The sequence below is a fragment of the Amphiura filiformis genome, chromosome 8 (genome assembly GCF_039555335.1).
Source record: "Amphiura filiformis chromosome 8, Afil_fr2py, whole genome shotgun sequence".
Taxonomy (NCBI): Eukaryota; Metazoa; Echinodermata; class Ophiuroidea; order Amphilepidida; family Amphiuridae; genus Amphiura; species Amphiura filiformis.
This window is the reverse complement of record NC_092635.1, coordinates 12,713,041-12,729,071: the sequence shown is the minus strand read 5'-3', so window position 1 is coordinate 12,729,071 and position 16,031 is coordinate 12,713,041. Positions and strand designations below refer to the sequence as shown.

The window sequence follows — 16,031 nt, the reverse complement described above, 5'->3', positions numbered from 1 at the left end:
TTAAATTTTTAGGTGTTTTGGGAGAAAAATGTATATCTTCAATACAGAAGGTCAAAATTTGCAAATGATGGACGGCTTTTCCTCCCAGCTACATACACTTTAATTACATATCAATTAGATTTATAAAGTTTACTTTTAAGTGGCAAAAATACCAATTTTTAATAATTTGCCATAAAATTTGTATTGTGTTGGGAATTTCAAAAAAGTCTTTGTTATTTAATCAGCTTTGTTATTTAATCAGCTGACTTTTGAACAATATCTGAAAACAACAATGTACAAGAAACTGACAAATTAATTTTATGGAAGAATAACTTTGTTTACTTTTTACTGTATTACCTTTATATGTTTTTAAAATTGCACACATTTGAATTCTGAATTAAATACTCACCCAAACCAACAAAAGCACCGCAAACTGAAAAGGTTAGTTTCAGTATTTAAAATTACAAAAGATAACAATTATGTCAATGTTACGACTTACAAAATAATATATATTATTATTTATATTGTGTTATTCGGTATTGCATAATAGGGGTATGTGGGGTTTTGCCACCACCCTCTTTCAAATATTAAAAGGTAGCACAAATAGCACTGAAATATATTGATATATATCCTTTCTCTTTTGAATTCAGCTGCCTTTCCCTCAGAAACATAAATATGTATCCAAAATAGTTTCAGTCAATCCTTTTGAGCTTCAATGAAACTTTAAAATAATACTGATTGCACAAACACACACACAAATAATTAATTATCATAATGATGGAGCCAATGGCAGGTGGGCCGGTGATTTAGCTAAGACACAGATCAATGTACATATAGCTGTATGCAGCATTGATACTTGTAATAATAAATAATAAATAGCTTTATTGCGTAAAACAAAATAACTTTTAGGGAACAAAACAAACAAGTTTGATGATGTCCTCTAGACGTACCTCACTCCCTGAAATGTAAGTGTGAAATGTTGACAATTCCAACCAGAAAGATCAACTTTGACTGATATATTAACTAGTTTTTTACAAACATAACGACTTTTGACCCTGTACCTCCTAAAAAGGACTTTCGTTTAATGTACGTCATCAAACTTTTGTTTTGTTTCCCTTTTAAAATATAGGCTAATGAAATCTCATTATTCATTTAATTTCATTATTTTCTTGAGATTCATCTAAGTGACAAATTGACTACATGTATGCATCATGTAAAATTATCCATTTTGTGTCACATGTGTACACCTGTATGTAAATACAATATGAACCATTTTCCTTGTATCATAATATAAATTATATATTACACATCAGCCCCCCCCCCCCAAATCAAATGTCATGAATTGATCTTCTCTTCCTGTTCTTCCCTCCTAGCAAACTAGATTAGGTATCAGCTATATAATCTAACAAGCAGCTACATACAGGCACTACAAATATATTCTACTCATAATTATTGGTCCCTATACTTTTCAAGATTAATTTCTTTCATTTACAGTAGAAATATACTTATTGCAATCTGAAAATAATACACAAATTATTTCTCTAAAAATACAAGTGCTATTATAGAAAGTGTTGAAAAACATATTGTTAAAAGCATAAGCTGCATGATATTGCTACCTGCAAAGTTCCATACAAAGTAAGCCACTGAGGCCATGAGGTATTATAGAATATTATGAGGTAAGTATTATAGAATAGAGAAGAAACACCAAGAGAAACATCATCATTTTGTCTAAAATGTGCTATTCTAGTTGAAATCCATACACCCCCCATGAAAGACATGACCTTAATCTTCCACACAGGGAGTGTGAATTTCAAATTTAATGCAGCCACCCATTTAGGTAACCCCATTTGACATTCACACTCCCTGTGTAGAAGATTAAGGTCATGTTTTCCATACAGGTGTATGAATTTCCACTGGAATACCCAAATGTCCTTTATGTATTTAAAGGGGCACTTTGTGATCCATAGCCTCATCCCCCACTTCAAAAAAGTTATGATTTTTTTATACCATCGGAAACCTGGGACTACACAATGTTTGTGTGCATAACGTTTCTTGCAGTTTTGGTCGATTGCCAAATCACAAAATATGGGGCACTGTAATACATTGTACTTAATGCAGTTATGCATTGCTCAACTGAATCACCTGAAATTTTGGAAATAATCTCTTTTCATTAATATCTAATGAATCCTACTAATGCCCTGCGGGGCAAGATTTTATCATCCTGATCCTGGTGCCATTTCACAACCAACCTGATCCGACCCATCCCAAAAAATTTGGAACAAACCCCCCTGATTCGGACCCATTAATATTTTTGCACACCGGACTGGCCAATCCGAACTTCTGTTAACCTCATCCCGACCCGTTCTAGCTTTTCAAAATCCAATCCAAAGTTTCAAATTAGATCCAATCAGTATGCAATCACCTATATTCACAATAATTATGGATTTTTAATACCACATGCACTTTCGGTATGGGGTATTGCATATTTCCGCAGGGCATTAAACAATACCCTAATAATGCTAGAATCACAAAATGCCCCTTTAAAATGGGTAGAAATAGATTTTAAAATCAGATTGTGCTCCCCCTGTTACTTGTACAAATGCATATTGTGGAAAAATTGTTCCTCAGGTGTCAGGCATTCAACATATTAAGTTTTCAGTTGCTGCAAAGCTTGTTAGAGTAGTTACCACTCAAAGTTGTGATGGAACCTGAAAATGATCAGAATGCACATTAAGCTTATCCAAAAAGTTCTTCAGCACCTCCTTGTATTCCTCTGGATGTTCACGCAAATGGAACACATGCTGTGTATCATCAAACACTTTCGGGACCACATCCAACGAATACTTCTCCCTCCAAGTCTTGGTCAAATTCTCCATAGCTTCATTGGAGCACATGGTATCAATCTTTGAGTAGTACACCAGCATCGGTGTGCGAAATGGCATGTTGTAAAATACCTCAATAGCACGGTCATAGTGTGGTATCGTGTGATTGTGAGCTAACCAGAAGTATAATAAGATTACTTTTTGGACTACGTATCGTGTGGTGGGGTAGGATGCCGACCCTTTGGACACACCCTCTGCCATGTTTTCCAGCTCACCAACGACAAGACTATCAAAGATATGACCCTGGATGCGGTTCTCTAACGCATCAAATACATCTTTGTTTTCCATTGCATGAAGCAAACAGTAAGAGTATATAAATCCACCGATTGATAAGCCATGAACGACTATTGGTCCCTGAGTGTGACTGATAAGGTATTCACATATTTCCTGAGCAAGTGGCTCAGAGGATTTGGGCCAAATGAAGTGGAATGGTTTACTTAAGACGGTTACAACATTGAAACCGTGGGATGCATAGATGTGACGAAATCGGTCCAAGGCACGTGGTGTTGCGCTCAACCAGGATAACAGCAAAAGTGTAGGGCGCTTTTCATCTGTAAAATAGAGAACAATATTTAGGTATATGAATTGTTGTAAAATGTACAATGACCACATTTGAGTGAACAGAATATTCGGTCTCGAAATGTATAGGCAAAACAAGAAAAAAACCAAACACCCTTAGCGCAATGCTTTTTTTGAGTCAAAAAAAGCTATGCGGATGTGGGATTTCTTTATAATTGCATTTTTTCCCAGGGAAACAGAGACTAACCTTGGTTTTTTTTGCCTTACTTTAACAGTGGAATTGTTTGCGGAACATTAATTTTCGCACCTATCACACTCGACACTGGTACCGTGAAAATAAAAAGTTGCAAATATGTTCCTTTATGCATACATGATTGTAAGTCTATGTTCAAAAACTCAAAATCATAAATTTAAGAACAAGTAGTTCAAAATCGGCAAAGCTCAAAAAATTACACACACAAAAATGACCACTTTGAAGTTCTACAGTTAATGTTTGCAGATATAGTAAATTTGGTCAATTATGCTGTTAGGCAGACAGATGAGATTCCTTGATCTGTATTCATAAATGCATTAAATATTCACAAGGAATAAATCGATCACCAACACAGCCTTTGTATCAGACACGGAATAAGAATTCCCAATTTCTTATTTCTCGAGCAAAGGGCAAGGATCAAAATTGTACAATTGATTTGTTGGGAGTGGCCTTTCTTTTCCTTGTTCTTTTTCTTCATTTTTTCTTTCTAGTTTTCTCTTCATACAGGCCAGCATGCTTATACATGTAATAACCTTAGCTTAAGCATTTTGCTTGAGCCTGGTCCCAAGCATGCTGTGCATGTGTCCACCCGGACCGACTGATTAAACAAAAGGACTTTCATATTAAGTGCATTATGCATTGACATCTCACGAACGATAGAGGAAGTATTTCACAAATACATTAGACAAGCAATTGCAGTCGTTTGCAGACCTCCTGGAACTGAGGATGGCCCTCAATTGCAGAGTGGTCCACAGTTTAAATGTGACGTGCAAGTGTGTATCGTTTGCTGGCAAACACCAATGCACCCCTACCTAAACACACGTTTGCTCAAAACTAGACGTTTGGCATAAAGCAGCCAACAGAGGACTTAGAGAACAAACAATAGGAAGTTTTGTTTTTTCCATCCTCTACCGTGTAATAGACGACAGGCAGGTCCAATATTTTTATCGTAGTGGATAGAGGATAGTAAAAACAAAAATTCCTATCATTTATTCTCATTCTTAGTCAGTTAGATATTATTTTAATAACTGTAAACTATTTTTAAAGCAAAAACTAAGTTACCGTCACAAAAACTCCCCTTATTATAAAATGAACGAAACTTGTTTACAACTTCACATATTCTGTCCCGTGTACTGCTAGCGCGTATTTCTCACTAGTCTACGCATACATGTACTTAATGCGATACATACGCGCACCTCTACAAGCGTGTTACGCGTTATCAACACTCATAATGACGTGGGGTCGTCTACGGCCTGATAGACGGCACCCGAAATCATTCGATTGTCCAATCAGATTATGTGTCTACGAACTAGACCACTCCCATGACTAAGAATAAACTTTCAATGACTTTGGACACAGCAGCAGTCGCTTTTCTGATCAAATGATTCAAACACATTATAAAAAAAGCTACTCTCCTTGTGATTACTTTGTATGATATGGGTATTAGAAGTAACTACCTACTTTGTGGGTAATAGTCATGTCTTTCAATATTTGCAGATATTTTGGTGATCTTGGCTTCCGGTATACTCAGCTCATCATCCCGTGAGTTTGATGCCATTGAAACAGGACGCTTGCTGACTAACTCAATTCGGTGAGAGAAAATGGTTCTACTGAATGGCAAGATAGATTTGGGTTGAATCACCTGCAAAAAGTAAACAAAATCATGATGTATTATTGAAACATTTCTACACAGCAATGTCCTTTGATTGAAAGGATGATCCAAATATTGCTCCCCAAGAAGCACTCCTTAGTTGGAATTAGAAAAATATTTTGCCATTAAGGTTGCTTCGGTCCCAAGTTCATAAATATACAGCTTTACCTGTAAAAGTTTTCATTACAGGTACAGCTACAGAGCATACATGTTACATCATCACACTCCATTCCATGCATTTTTCATATCAATCAATACCTGACAAGTCTTTTCAACATAATTCTGATTTTATGTAGCACAATTATTACCTGTTTACAAGAATGTATGGCACTGTAAATGTAAACTACACTAAATGATCAAATTACCTTGGCATTTGGCAAGTACAGACACACAACACCATGCAATCCTCACAAGAACTGATAACACTGACCATGGAAATAGTAAATTTACTACATGTATTTCCATGCAATGACACAAGCAGTGACTCAACCCTATAGTACTGGTCAGTGCTAAGCTTATAATGTTGATTATATGCGGTGTGCTAATCAGATCTTGAAGGAATTCATCTACAATATTTTTACTGGATGAACAATTACAAAATGATATTATAGTTCAAACCAAGTTCAAAGTCAAGGATACCAATATATTTATAATAAATAGATACTATAGACAGTCATCTGATTCTGATCTGATATAGATCATCTGGGTACACAATTGAAGATTTACATAAACATAAAACTACTGTAAAACCACTTCATTTCGATGGGAATTTAATTTTGCTAATTTTGCTAAAAGCCTTAATTCACAAAATAAAATACCCAGTTTGTGATAGTTTTACATTGAATTGTAAACATGAATTGCTGGATTAACAAATCCACGAAAATGGTTGTCATTTGCAATTAGCAAAATTAAGGACTAGCGAAATTAAATAGCTTTACAGTACTTTGAACTTAAAAAAATGTTAGCAAACATTTTCTTCCTGAATCGTGGGTCAAAGAACCGAAGTCACCCAAGTTTGTCTCCTAACCATAAACCATTTCAAATCAAGATCACAAAAGTTCAGAAAACCAGGCCTGTGGAAACGACATTTATTCGGTAAGTTAGGGAATCAAAATGGCAGACAAAAAAATGTCATGCATCACATTACCTTTTTGAGCAAAAATACAGCTTATTTAGCCAATGTCAACAAGGGTCATCAGGTAAAATATTTTCTTAAAGGAGTATTTCGTGATCCTAGCATCCTCTTTTTATGACATTTTTCAGTAGATATCCACGAAAAAAGCTTATTTCCAAAATTTCAGTTGATTCCGATTTTGCGTTTGCGAGTTATGCATGATTATGTGTATTACACTGCTCCATAGACAATGTGTTGTAATTTCGTTCTGGTGCACCAGAACGAAATTAAAATTTAGCGATATTTTTGCTAAACGAATTAATCTGCAAAAAATATTTGGTACATAAACATTATGTAGCCAGAGGTATCCAGTGGTGTAAAAATCTCAACTTTTTTTGGGAAAAGTGGGGGATGAGGCTGTGGATCACGAAATGCCCCTTTAACATATATATTGAACTAACAACACCATGTACTATCTGGCACTTCACAAGATGACAGTGATGGAAAAAAAAGTGTGAATGTTTTAGGTTTATCCTTAGTGTAAGAGAGCATGAAATACCTATAGGATTAGAGTTAGGGTTAGGGTCAGGATTTCGGGTTAAGGTTAGGGTTAGGGTTAAGATAAAGGATTAGAGTTAGGATTTGTTTGGTATTCTCTTACACGAAGGATACACCATGGTTTATTTTTCGACACTTTAGACTTGCATAAACTGACTCAAGGTCAAATCTAAAGCATGGCAAAGTTGCCCAATTGGGTCATCCGTCCAATCTGTGGTTTGGTAACCCTGACTTTGAATTGTTTTGGTCAAGTACCTTTATATAACAGCTCCCAAATCAGCTCAAAGGTTAAGTTTGATAACATCATGGTTACATCATTTTGACTAGATTAGGTCATACATATCTACAAATGTAGTCGTTAGACACAATACAAACAGCTCAAATGTTGTTACATTTTGATTACAAAATCTCAGACGATGTTTATCATTCAATTTGAGGTTTTTGAACTTTAATTTTTGTCATAACCTTGTCAACTCTGCACGTAGCTGCCCTACACTACACCTTTAGAATAATGGTCACCATCCCTAACCATAATAATAACCCTAATCCTGATCTCTTAATCTTAATCCTATCCTTAAACCTAAACCTTGGGAATAAGCGTTTTTGTGAATATCTACTGAAAAATTTCATAAAAAAGGGTGATAAAATCACAACATACTCCTTTAATCCCTATCTACATTCTTAGGGTGGCAGAGCTCAATCTAAGAAGGTTATAATCAAGGGTTGACAAACAGGGCCTTAACTCACTTTTGGCCATTTTGAGATTTTGGTACCAAAATGATCTGTAATACCCACAGATTCTTAAAACATAAGCCTTAACTCAATTCAACTTCCTATTGCATCTATAGCTAGGGGGGGTGATCTTGAACCAAAGTTTTAAAATACTTGTGAAAATCATTGTAGTGACTTGGTGTGAGTGGGAAAATGGCCTTTATTTCGTTCAATTCGGACATTTTACCCCCTGGACATGGCTTCTGAAGTTTTCCCGTTTTTGCCCATTTTAGTGCATTGGAATGTACAGTATATAGGCAGCATGTTAGCTAATTAAAGTTTATGGGTGGCTTCAAAACTCAGCCGCTGGTTGACCGGCAGTATAGTGGCGGTTGAACCGCATTCCATATTGTTTAGAACAATGCAAACCGGATCTAACCGGGTAGAACCGGGCGGAACTGGCGAGCAACCGGCAGATGTGTTTTGAAGCTCTCCTATAAAGTATGTGATGTAACTTATGATAATTGTTTTCAGTGCTCTCAGACTAATGAATAATAAGAATCACTGATGTTTCTGATGGAATATTCAGAAATATTTTCATGGTAGGGGTTGGTTGGATTCTGAATTTTAATCTCTTAATTATAAAGATTAGTTGAAATGCGACGGGAAAACATTTTGACTCCCTAATCCAACCCTTTCCACAAGAGTATTATAAAACATTTCCTAATTGAATTAAATCAGTGTAGGTAATCATTGGTAGTGGCGAAATATGTCATGATTAACAAAAAATGTAAACAAAAAATGTCCAACCGGGAGGGGGGTGGGTGCAACTTGTACATCAGCCTGGGTAACCACCTCTACTCCGGTCGAGAGGTGGCCCTATATGAGGTCGGAAACCAATGAAATATCTATGACAAGAGGCCATGAAAATCTGTAAAATTGTTAAACAGTGACCTGGGACGGGCAATTTTACCTTGAAGATTTACATGGAAATTTTTCAGTTATTTTCAGCCATTTTATTGAATATTATCTTTTACTTTCCCCATGTTCCATATGAAGGTTCTACCGACCTTCAGCATTGGATCCCTTATAAATGTGCTCGCAACCAATTATCACCCATAATATAATACTACACTGACTACTACAATCAATGGAACTTTGACCTCTTGGGGTCATTCATTTCATTTCTATTTTGTTGATTGGAAGAAATTTTGGCCACATGTGTGAAGTCTAAATTTTTTCCTATTTTCGTCAAAATGTAGTGAATTTGATTTTGCCAGGTGTCAATCTAGACTGAAATGGAGTCATTTGCATAATTTCCTTGATTACAGCAAATGTCATCCATAAACAAATCATACATCCGCCACTTATTCATATTTGCCTAAATTCTTCAACTCTTTTTCTGAAAATAGCCACATCTCTTGAAGGCCATCACAAGTCATGAATATGCAATTAAAGTAGACCCCTATTGCCAACTTTGGAACTTGTATATTTGTACCCAGCACCCAGTTTTGGTTCTTGGGCACGAAATATTGCAATTGAGATTGTTTGTTTCAAATATGGAACATAAAATACCCAATTCTAATCTATATACATTTTACACCTACACAAATTTGGGCATATTGTTTATGGTAGAAACTTGATCCAAGACGCCGAAATGAAGAGTATATTCCTTATATACCCGGGGTGGTCAATTCCCAAAATGGTCTGCCAAAAATTGTTTGCCCACCCCACCCCCTTTGGCTGTGCCCAAAAAACTTTACCCCCCTTTCGACGTGCCAAAAAACCTTTGCCAAACCACCCTTTGACATGCCCAAAACAAAAGATTCTTTGCCCCCCCCCCTTACACATACATAATTTTGGGGAACCCAAGTTTAAAACCTTAGATTGTCTTATCATATAATGCCAGAACAGTGATTTTGCATATATTTGAACATTTTCCTGCACCTTTTAGAGCATAATATAGAAACGGTGCCAAAAAGATCTGTGCCAAAATCGCTTGCCCCTCCCCCTCTTTCTTCAACCTGCCAAAAATCGCTTGTCCCCCATTCAACCTGCCACAAAATGCTTTTTTTTTTTTTGGCCTGCCAAAAAATCATTGCCACCCCCCCCCCCACACACACACACAATTGACCCTGGGGTATACATAAATATTGCACCCCCCTTTATTCCGTGTGGTGGAAAAAAAACCATTAATGCGCACCACCTCCCTGCGTTTAATTGGTGCAACCCACAAATATGACATCTAAATTTTATATTATGACGTCATTGTGATGTCAAGGGGGTGTTGGATCTTTCCGCTTTTTGATATCAAAAGAATGAAAATACTTTCCGATATACATTTATACCATTTTGTAAAAGATTTAATAACAAGTGATGTTACAAAAATAACATGGAAATAATTATTGTATATTGGCCCTATATGGCCTGTGCTAAAACATGCAAAAAAGCTAGATATCTTCAGACCCCATGTCCAGGGGGTAAAATAACCGAATCGGATGAAACAAAAGGCATTTTCCCACTAACACAATGCCACTACAACTATTTCCACAAGTTTAAAAAAAATACCTCACAAAGTGGTTCAGAGATCACCCCCCTAGTATAGTATAGCACAATAATACTTGGTCACATCTCAATGCAAAATATTATTTTTACTCATTTTTCTCAAAAAGGCACTTTTTGAGTTAAGGCCTTCTGTTTGTCAACCCTCGGTTTAGCCAATTCATGAGTACCAATACATATGTATGTGTAAAATTTATTGATTTGTAGACAGAAAGTTGATGAAACACACATACTTAAACTGGATCTCTAAAGATGCACTCCCGTGAAATATATAACATACAATAAAACGAACGGAGACGGGAAACAGTTGTACATTAGCAGCAAATTTTTGGTACCAAGCATACCTTCTTCAGGCTTTATTATAAAATGACACAAGAAAACAATCTAAAAACAAACAAGAAAAGTAATGTGTAACGCGTCAAAAAACAAGCATGAAAAAATCGTGACTTAAAAAACGTCGCAGCGTGAAGGCGCATCTTAAAAAAGTGGGGGGGGGGGCAAAAAACCTATTCAATAAGATTAAGGCCTTCAGGTTGAAGGGAATGAAGCTTGTTGATCCAGAATTTCTCGCGCTGCTGGCGTCTAAATTTGGATTAGCGACCAAGGGATTCAATGACCGTGACTTTAACATCATCGATGCTGTGATCTGATTTATTTATGTATTACAAAAAGTGTTCATTTGACAAGTCAAAATATGAGTATTAAATGCCCCTTCAGATTAGTTATATATGTACATTTGTGTAAGCACCCAGTCCAAGGCATTAATTAGTTTGAATAAGGTACATTAAAAAAACACTTTAAGCTGATGTTATCAATTACAAAAATACATTTTATATATATATTGTGAGAAAAATAGAAAAAAGTGGTTTATCTTATTTTCCTATCTTACTTTATACAAATATTGAACTTGTAGCGCTATCAAAAAATAGATAACCACATTTACATAAACGTACAACCAGAGATAAAAGTAATTGATCAACTGATGAAATAAAACTGCCATCTAGGCACTCGGTAGAGAATTGACCAGCTTTAGCCTTTAGTGGTGGTAGGTTCTAGAAGTGAGTGGTGGGCTCTACCATCCACCACTGCCCACCGTAGCGACAACCCTGGTTACTGTCATCATCTCTTGGTTCTAGAAGTGAGTGGAGGGCTCTAACGTCCATTCATAACCTCATTAATATACGCAGCAAGTGCGATCCAATCAAAAGAAATTGACTTCTGCACGCATGTGCGTGTACAAGCTAAGCATTATGGCAACGCACACGCCTATGCGATGCCGTCGCGCTTCTGTGATTGGTAGGCCTTGTTGTCGGAGCGAATGTTATATTCGCCTGGTCGTTTTTTTGTAGGATAGGTTACAACAATAATTAAAACTGGTTATATTTAACAGCGCTTTATGGCATAAAATAAAACATAAAATGCCATTTTGATTTGTTCAAAATATTAGATACTGACGGTAATGAATGACATAACATAACAGAAACCGTTTGGAGAGCTGATCCTTATGACAAGCGCGTAGCGCTTACAAAGTCAAAATAAAAACATCTTAAGGTACACAAAGCAAAAGCCTTAAACAAATAATATTATATTATAATATAGAGAACAAACCTTAAATTTACATAATACAAGTCATAAAATATAAAGATCAACAAAGTAAAACACATCATGGAAAAAGATAGGGCTTTTAAGACTTTTAAAACTCGCGATGGAAGAGGATTCTCTTATTGTGATGGGAAGTTTATTCCATTCCCATGAAGCACATAAAGTAAATGTCCTGTCGCCTGCTCTAAGGTGAGCCTTGGGGTAATCCAAACGAAGAAAATCATTGACGGATCTGAGATTATGGGTTGGATGATAAATATGGAGACAAGTATTCAGATAATCTGGTGCTACATTTGTAAGTGGTTTAGAGTCTTGTAGACGTAGAGGAGCAGTTTGTAGATAATACATGTACGCTGTTGGACAGGAAGCCAATGAAGAGCAGACAACAATGGTTGCGAATCGAGGTACATTAAAAACAAGTCGAGCTGCCCAGTTTTGATGACGTTGAAGACGAAGGACATGTTTATGTGGAATTGAAGACAACTTGACCATTACAGTAAATGGGACAAAACAAGTGCGCGAGCAGCATGATTACAAGTATCATTATCAATATATTTCCGTATTCTAGTTAAATTACGAAGATGAAATGTATAGTTGTTTTGCATAAATTAGTGATGTGCGTTGTCATAGACATATTTGTATCAAAAATGAACCAAGATTACAAACTGACTCTGATGGCAAGATGGTTGAATCCCGGGGTTGAATCTCCAATTTTGAGCGAAACATTGTTGATAAAGCGTGTGTTATAAATGAGGAGATGATGCAATGAAAAATTCAGTTTTATCATTGTTGAGTTGTAATTTGTTTTGGATCATCCAAGTTTTGATTTCATATACACAGTTTTGAAGTTTTGCAATAGCTAATTATCTAATGCACCAGGTATCTTTGGATTACAGGAGACTTGAGTTGCGTGTCATCAGCGTAGATGGTAGGACACTTTGTGTTTATTACGGGCGATATCACCAACAGGTAGTGTGTATATTGTGTAGCCAATAGGCCCAACAATTGAACCTTGTGGTAGTCCAAATGTTGCAGTTACTGGTTGGGAAAGTTCTCCTGCTACATCAACGCGAATGGACCATCCAGTGAGGTAGGACTCAAACCCGGGACTCAAACCATTTGAGAGCAACACCTTTAATGTTCTAGAAGTGAGTGGAGGGCTCCACCACTGCCCATCGTAGCGACAACCCTGGTTACTGTCATCATCATCATGTAAAATTAGTGCCTTTAACTAATGTTCTACAAAAAATGCCAAATTTACAACTGAATAGCTCAGCAAGTACATTACAAGGTGGTTTCTCGAACCACAAGTCTTCCCTGCTTTCACCGTTTCACGATTACTTTGAAACTTATTTTATTGAAAACAACAACAGACACACATTTAAAAAAAAAAATTTTGTCAGGTGTATTTTATTCACTTTTCTTTTTATTTCAATTTTAGTTATTTTAAATCCAGTTTTCCGTTTTCTAACTCTGACGTCACGAAATTTGTCTGTTTTCCGTATCACAGAAAACTTATGACTTTACAATTTAAGCCTATTCGCCATTGCAACCACGGTTTGCGATAGTCAGTATCACATAGCATTAGCAGTTCAATGTTATGCAATCTAGTCAGTTTATGTAAGTTCCAGATGCATCTAGCATATTTTGCTATGCAAGTTTTTAACCTTGTGATGTGTAATTATTTTTTTTAATCAACCATTATTTACGATCATTTCAGAAAAAATGTCACAAATAAACAGTCTAAGAACCATAGCACAGAGAGCATTCTGGATCCCAACTTGTTTTAAAACTATGCAAGGATAGGCTCGGCGAACAAAAGAGCATGACAATTTACTTATATTGCTATTTAGGCTTAAAACTCATAATACTTCTTAAAATATGCTAGAGATGGGCCTTCCAAAAAAAAGCACTCCAGGCTTGATCATTTACATGGTATTTTAGTGCGTACACCATTTAGCATTATACAATCATGCAAAAGTACCAATTCAATTTGACGTTATTCATGTTGCGTGAATCACACTAATTACTGTGAACCATCCTCCTGATACGTGTGTTTGGACAACCGGAACAGATCTTTTGTCTACCTCTCTGTTTGTAAACAGACAAGAATGTCAAAATTGTCATCCTTGCCGAATAGGAAAGTAACAGCGCTAGTAGGTACGGCACTGCATCTGTACAAAAGCCTTTAAAAGTCACCTATAGGTATTAAAAGCAGCAGCCAGCAATAACCCCCACACACACTTGGCTTTAATAATCCTTGGAGTCCAGCCAATACATGTACATTTAATAGACATTTGACATTATTTTATTGGATCCGTTGGCGTTGGTCCGTGTCTAGATCCGTATTTACATGATTTAAGTATAAAATACCGCCAATACTGAACTGAACACTGCTGAAGCTTAGTGCCGTACTATTACGCTGACTTTCGTATTCGGCGAGGAGGACGATTTCGACCTCCTGGTTTGTTTACAAACAGAGAGGTAGACAAAAGACCGTTCCGCTTGTCCAAACACTCAAGTATCAGAAGGATGGTCCACAATAGCGTGATTCACGTAACATGTAGGTAACCTAGGCAAACCTTAGTTAACACATTTACTAGTCAGCGAATTCGCCGAGACCGGGGCCCCAACACAATGCATATTTACATAGAAATTTGAATTTTTTTCGAGAATAGGTGGGTGAAGGAAACCTACATAAATATGTTTTCTATACTTCACTTGACCCAAATATATGATTTTTATGGTGATAATCAAGTCGCACATGGAATTTTAGAGGATTTTGATAGCAGTTCCATTAAAAAAGCTGCTATCGCCATGAGACTAAGATCTAGAAACACCCCTGAAGTGCCGTTTTAGGGAATTTTGCTAGCTGAATCTTTTTGATGAAAGTCAATCTTTGACAAGATGTAACTTTGCTACGGAAAGTGATATGAAAAAAAGGTTTTCAGTTTTGGCTTAGTTTACTCAAGGGCTTTAATTTGATATATAAAACGATGCAATTTGATGTCAAATTTGAATTCACCTAGTATACCTATAACATGAATAAGCCCTTTCGCAATTTCAGATCATGGTGCATCATGGGTAATATTTGCCGATAAAATTGGAGATAAACACGATGAGGCTACTGTACATTTCCAATGCGGTGAACTGTGGCATTGCCATTTGCATAAAAACATCTTGTACTGGAATTTTGCCAATTATTTTGTCTTTATTTCTTCATGATATCAATATATTTAATCAAATATGAATAAAGACAAAAAAATAATCGGCATAATTCCAGTACAAGATGTTTTTATGCAAACGGCACAGTTCACCGCATTGAAATGCGTGTTTATCTCGTTGAAGAACTATGTGCGATGTCTGAGATGCGAGTTGCAATTTTCGAAATTGCAAAAGGGCTTATAGGGATTAAAAAGCTGTCACGTAGAACCATGTGCTTCTATTGTCCAATTTGCCATCAAGATTTCATATGGAAACAGTTCAGACCCAGTACACGATCATGTCAGAAATTAATATTTTGTTCTGGGTCCGATTATTCGGACTAGCTGAAGCTGAACTTACATCTTATTATTCTGGGGACCATGATGTTTCGTGCTAATAATTGTCCTGATAGGTATATTTCTCGATCCAGCTTTATTATTCATGTATTCATGACGTATTAATTTATAACGAGTGCTCGAGCTCATGTATTCAATGTACTTTGTAAGCTTAATTAACAGTTTTTTTAAACTCATGAAATGATCATATGATGAACTTACCGATGAAGTGACATTGACATTGTGCGTTGCCGTTGTCAGTTCTTGTTGTGGTGGGTAGCGGCTGAAATGACGTAGAACTGGCCGGAAATCTGTGATTTTATTACGGTAAACGGAAAAATGTTGTAGTGACCTCGAAAGAAACACAAGCCGCATGACTAATAATTATTATGTAAGCCTACCGGTAATTAATTTATATTCAGCATCAATTTTGTTTTCATCGGGCGCACACCACCAATAGCGCGTCCCATTGAAATACACGTGAAAACACGTCTCTTCTTTGCCCGATTTTAGACCTTTTCGGCAACAAATTGAACATAAATATACCACCAATCGATTGCAAATCGATGAAAATTTAATATATGTTTCAATGTACGGGTAGTCTTCCGATTAGATTTCAAGAAATGGGCGTTTAAACAAGACCATGACCATTTTCGACCGT

The 16,031-nt window shown here is 36.3% G+C and overlaps 1 protein-coding gene across 1 annotated transcript; it reads right to left on the bottom strand.

Annotated features, from left to right (window-relative positions):
* Positions 1-599: 599 nt before the first annotated feature.
* Positions 600-15,805, bottom strand: LOC140158630 (uncharacterized). The gene is made up of 3 exons (XM_072181793.1): positions 15,593-15,805; positions 5,095-5,275; positions 600-3,412 (listed from the first exon to the last, which is right to left on the bottom strand). Exons 1-3 carry the CDS (start codon positions 15,743-15,745, stop codon positions 2,670-2,672), a joined length of 1,077 nt encoding a protein of 358 aa, XP_072037894.1. The 5' UTR covers positions 15,746-15,805; the 3' UTR covers positions 600-2,669.
* Between the last annotated feature and the right edge of the window lie 226 nt (positions 15,806-16,031).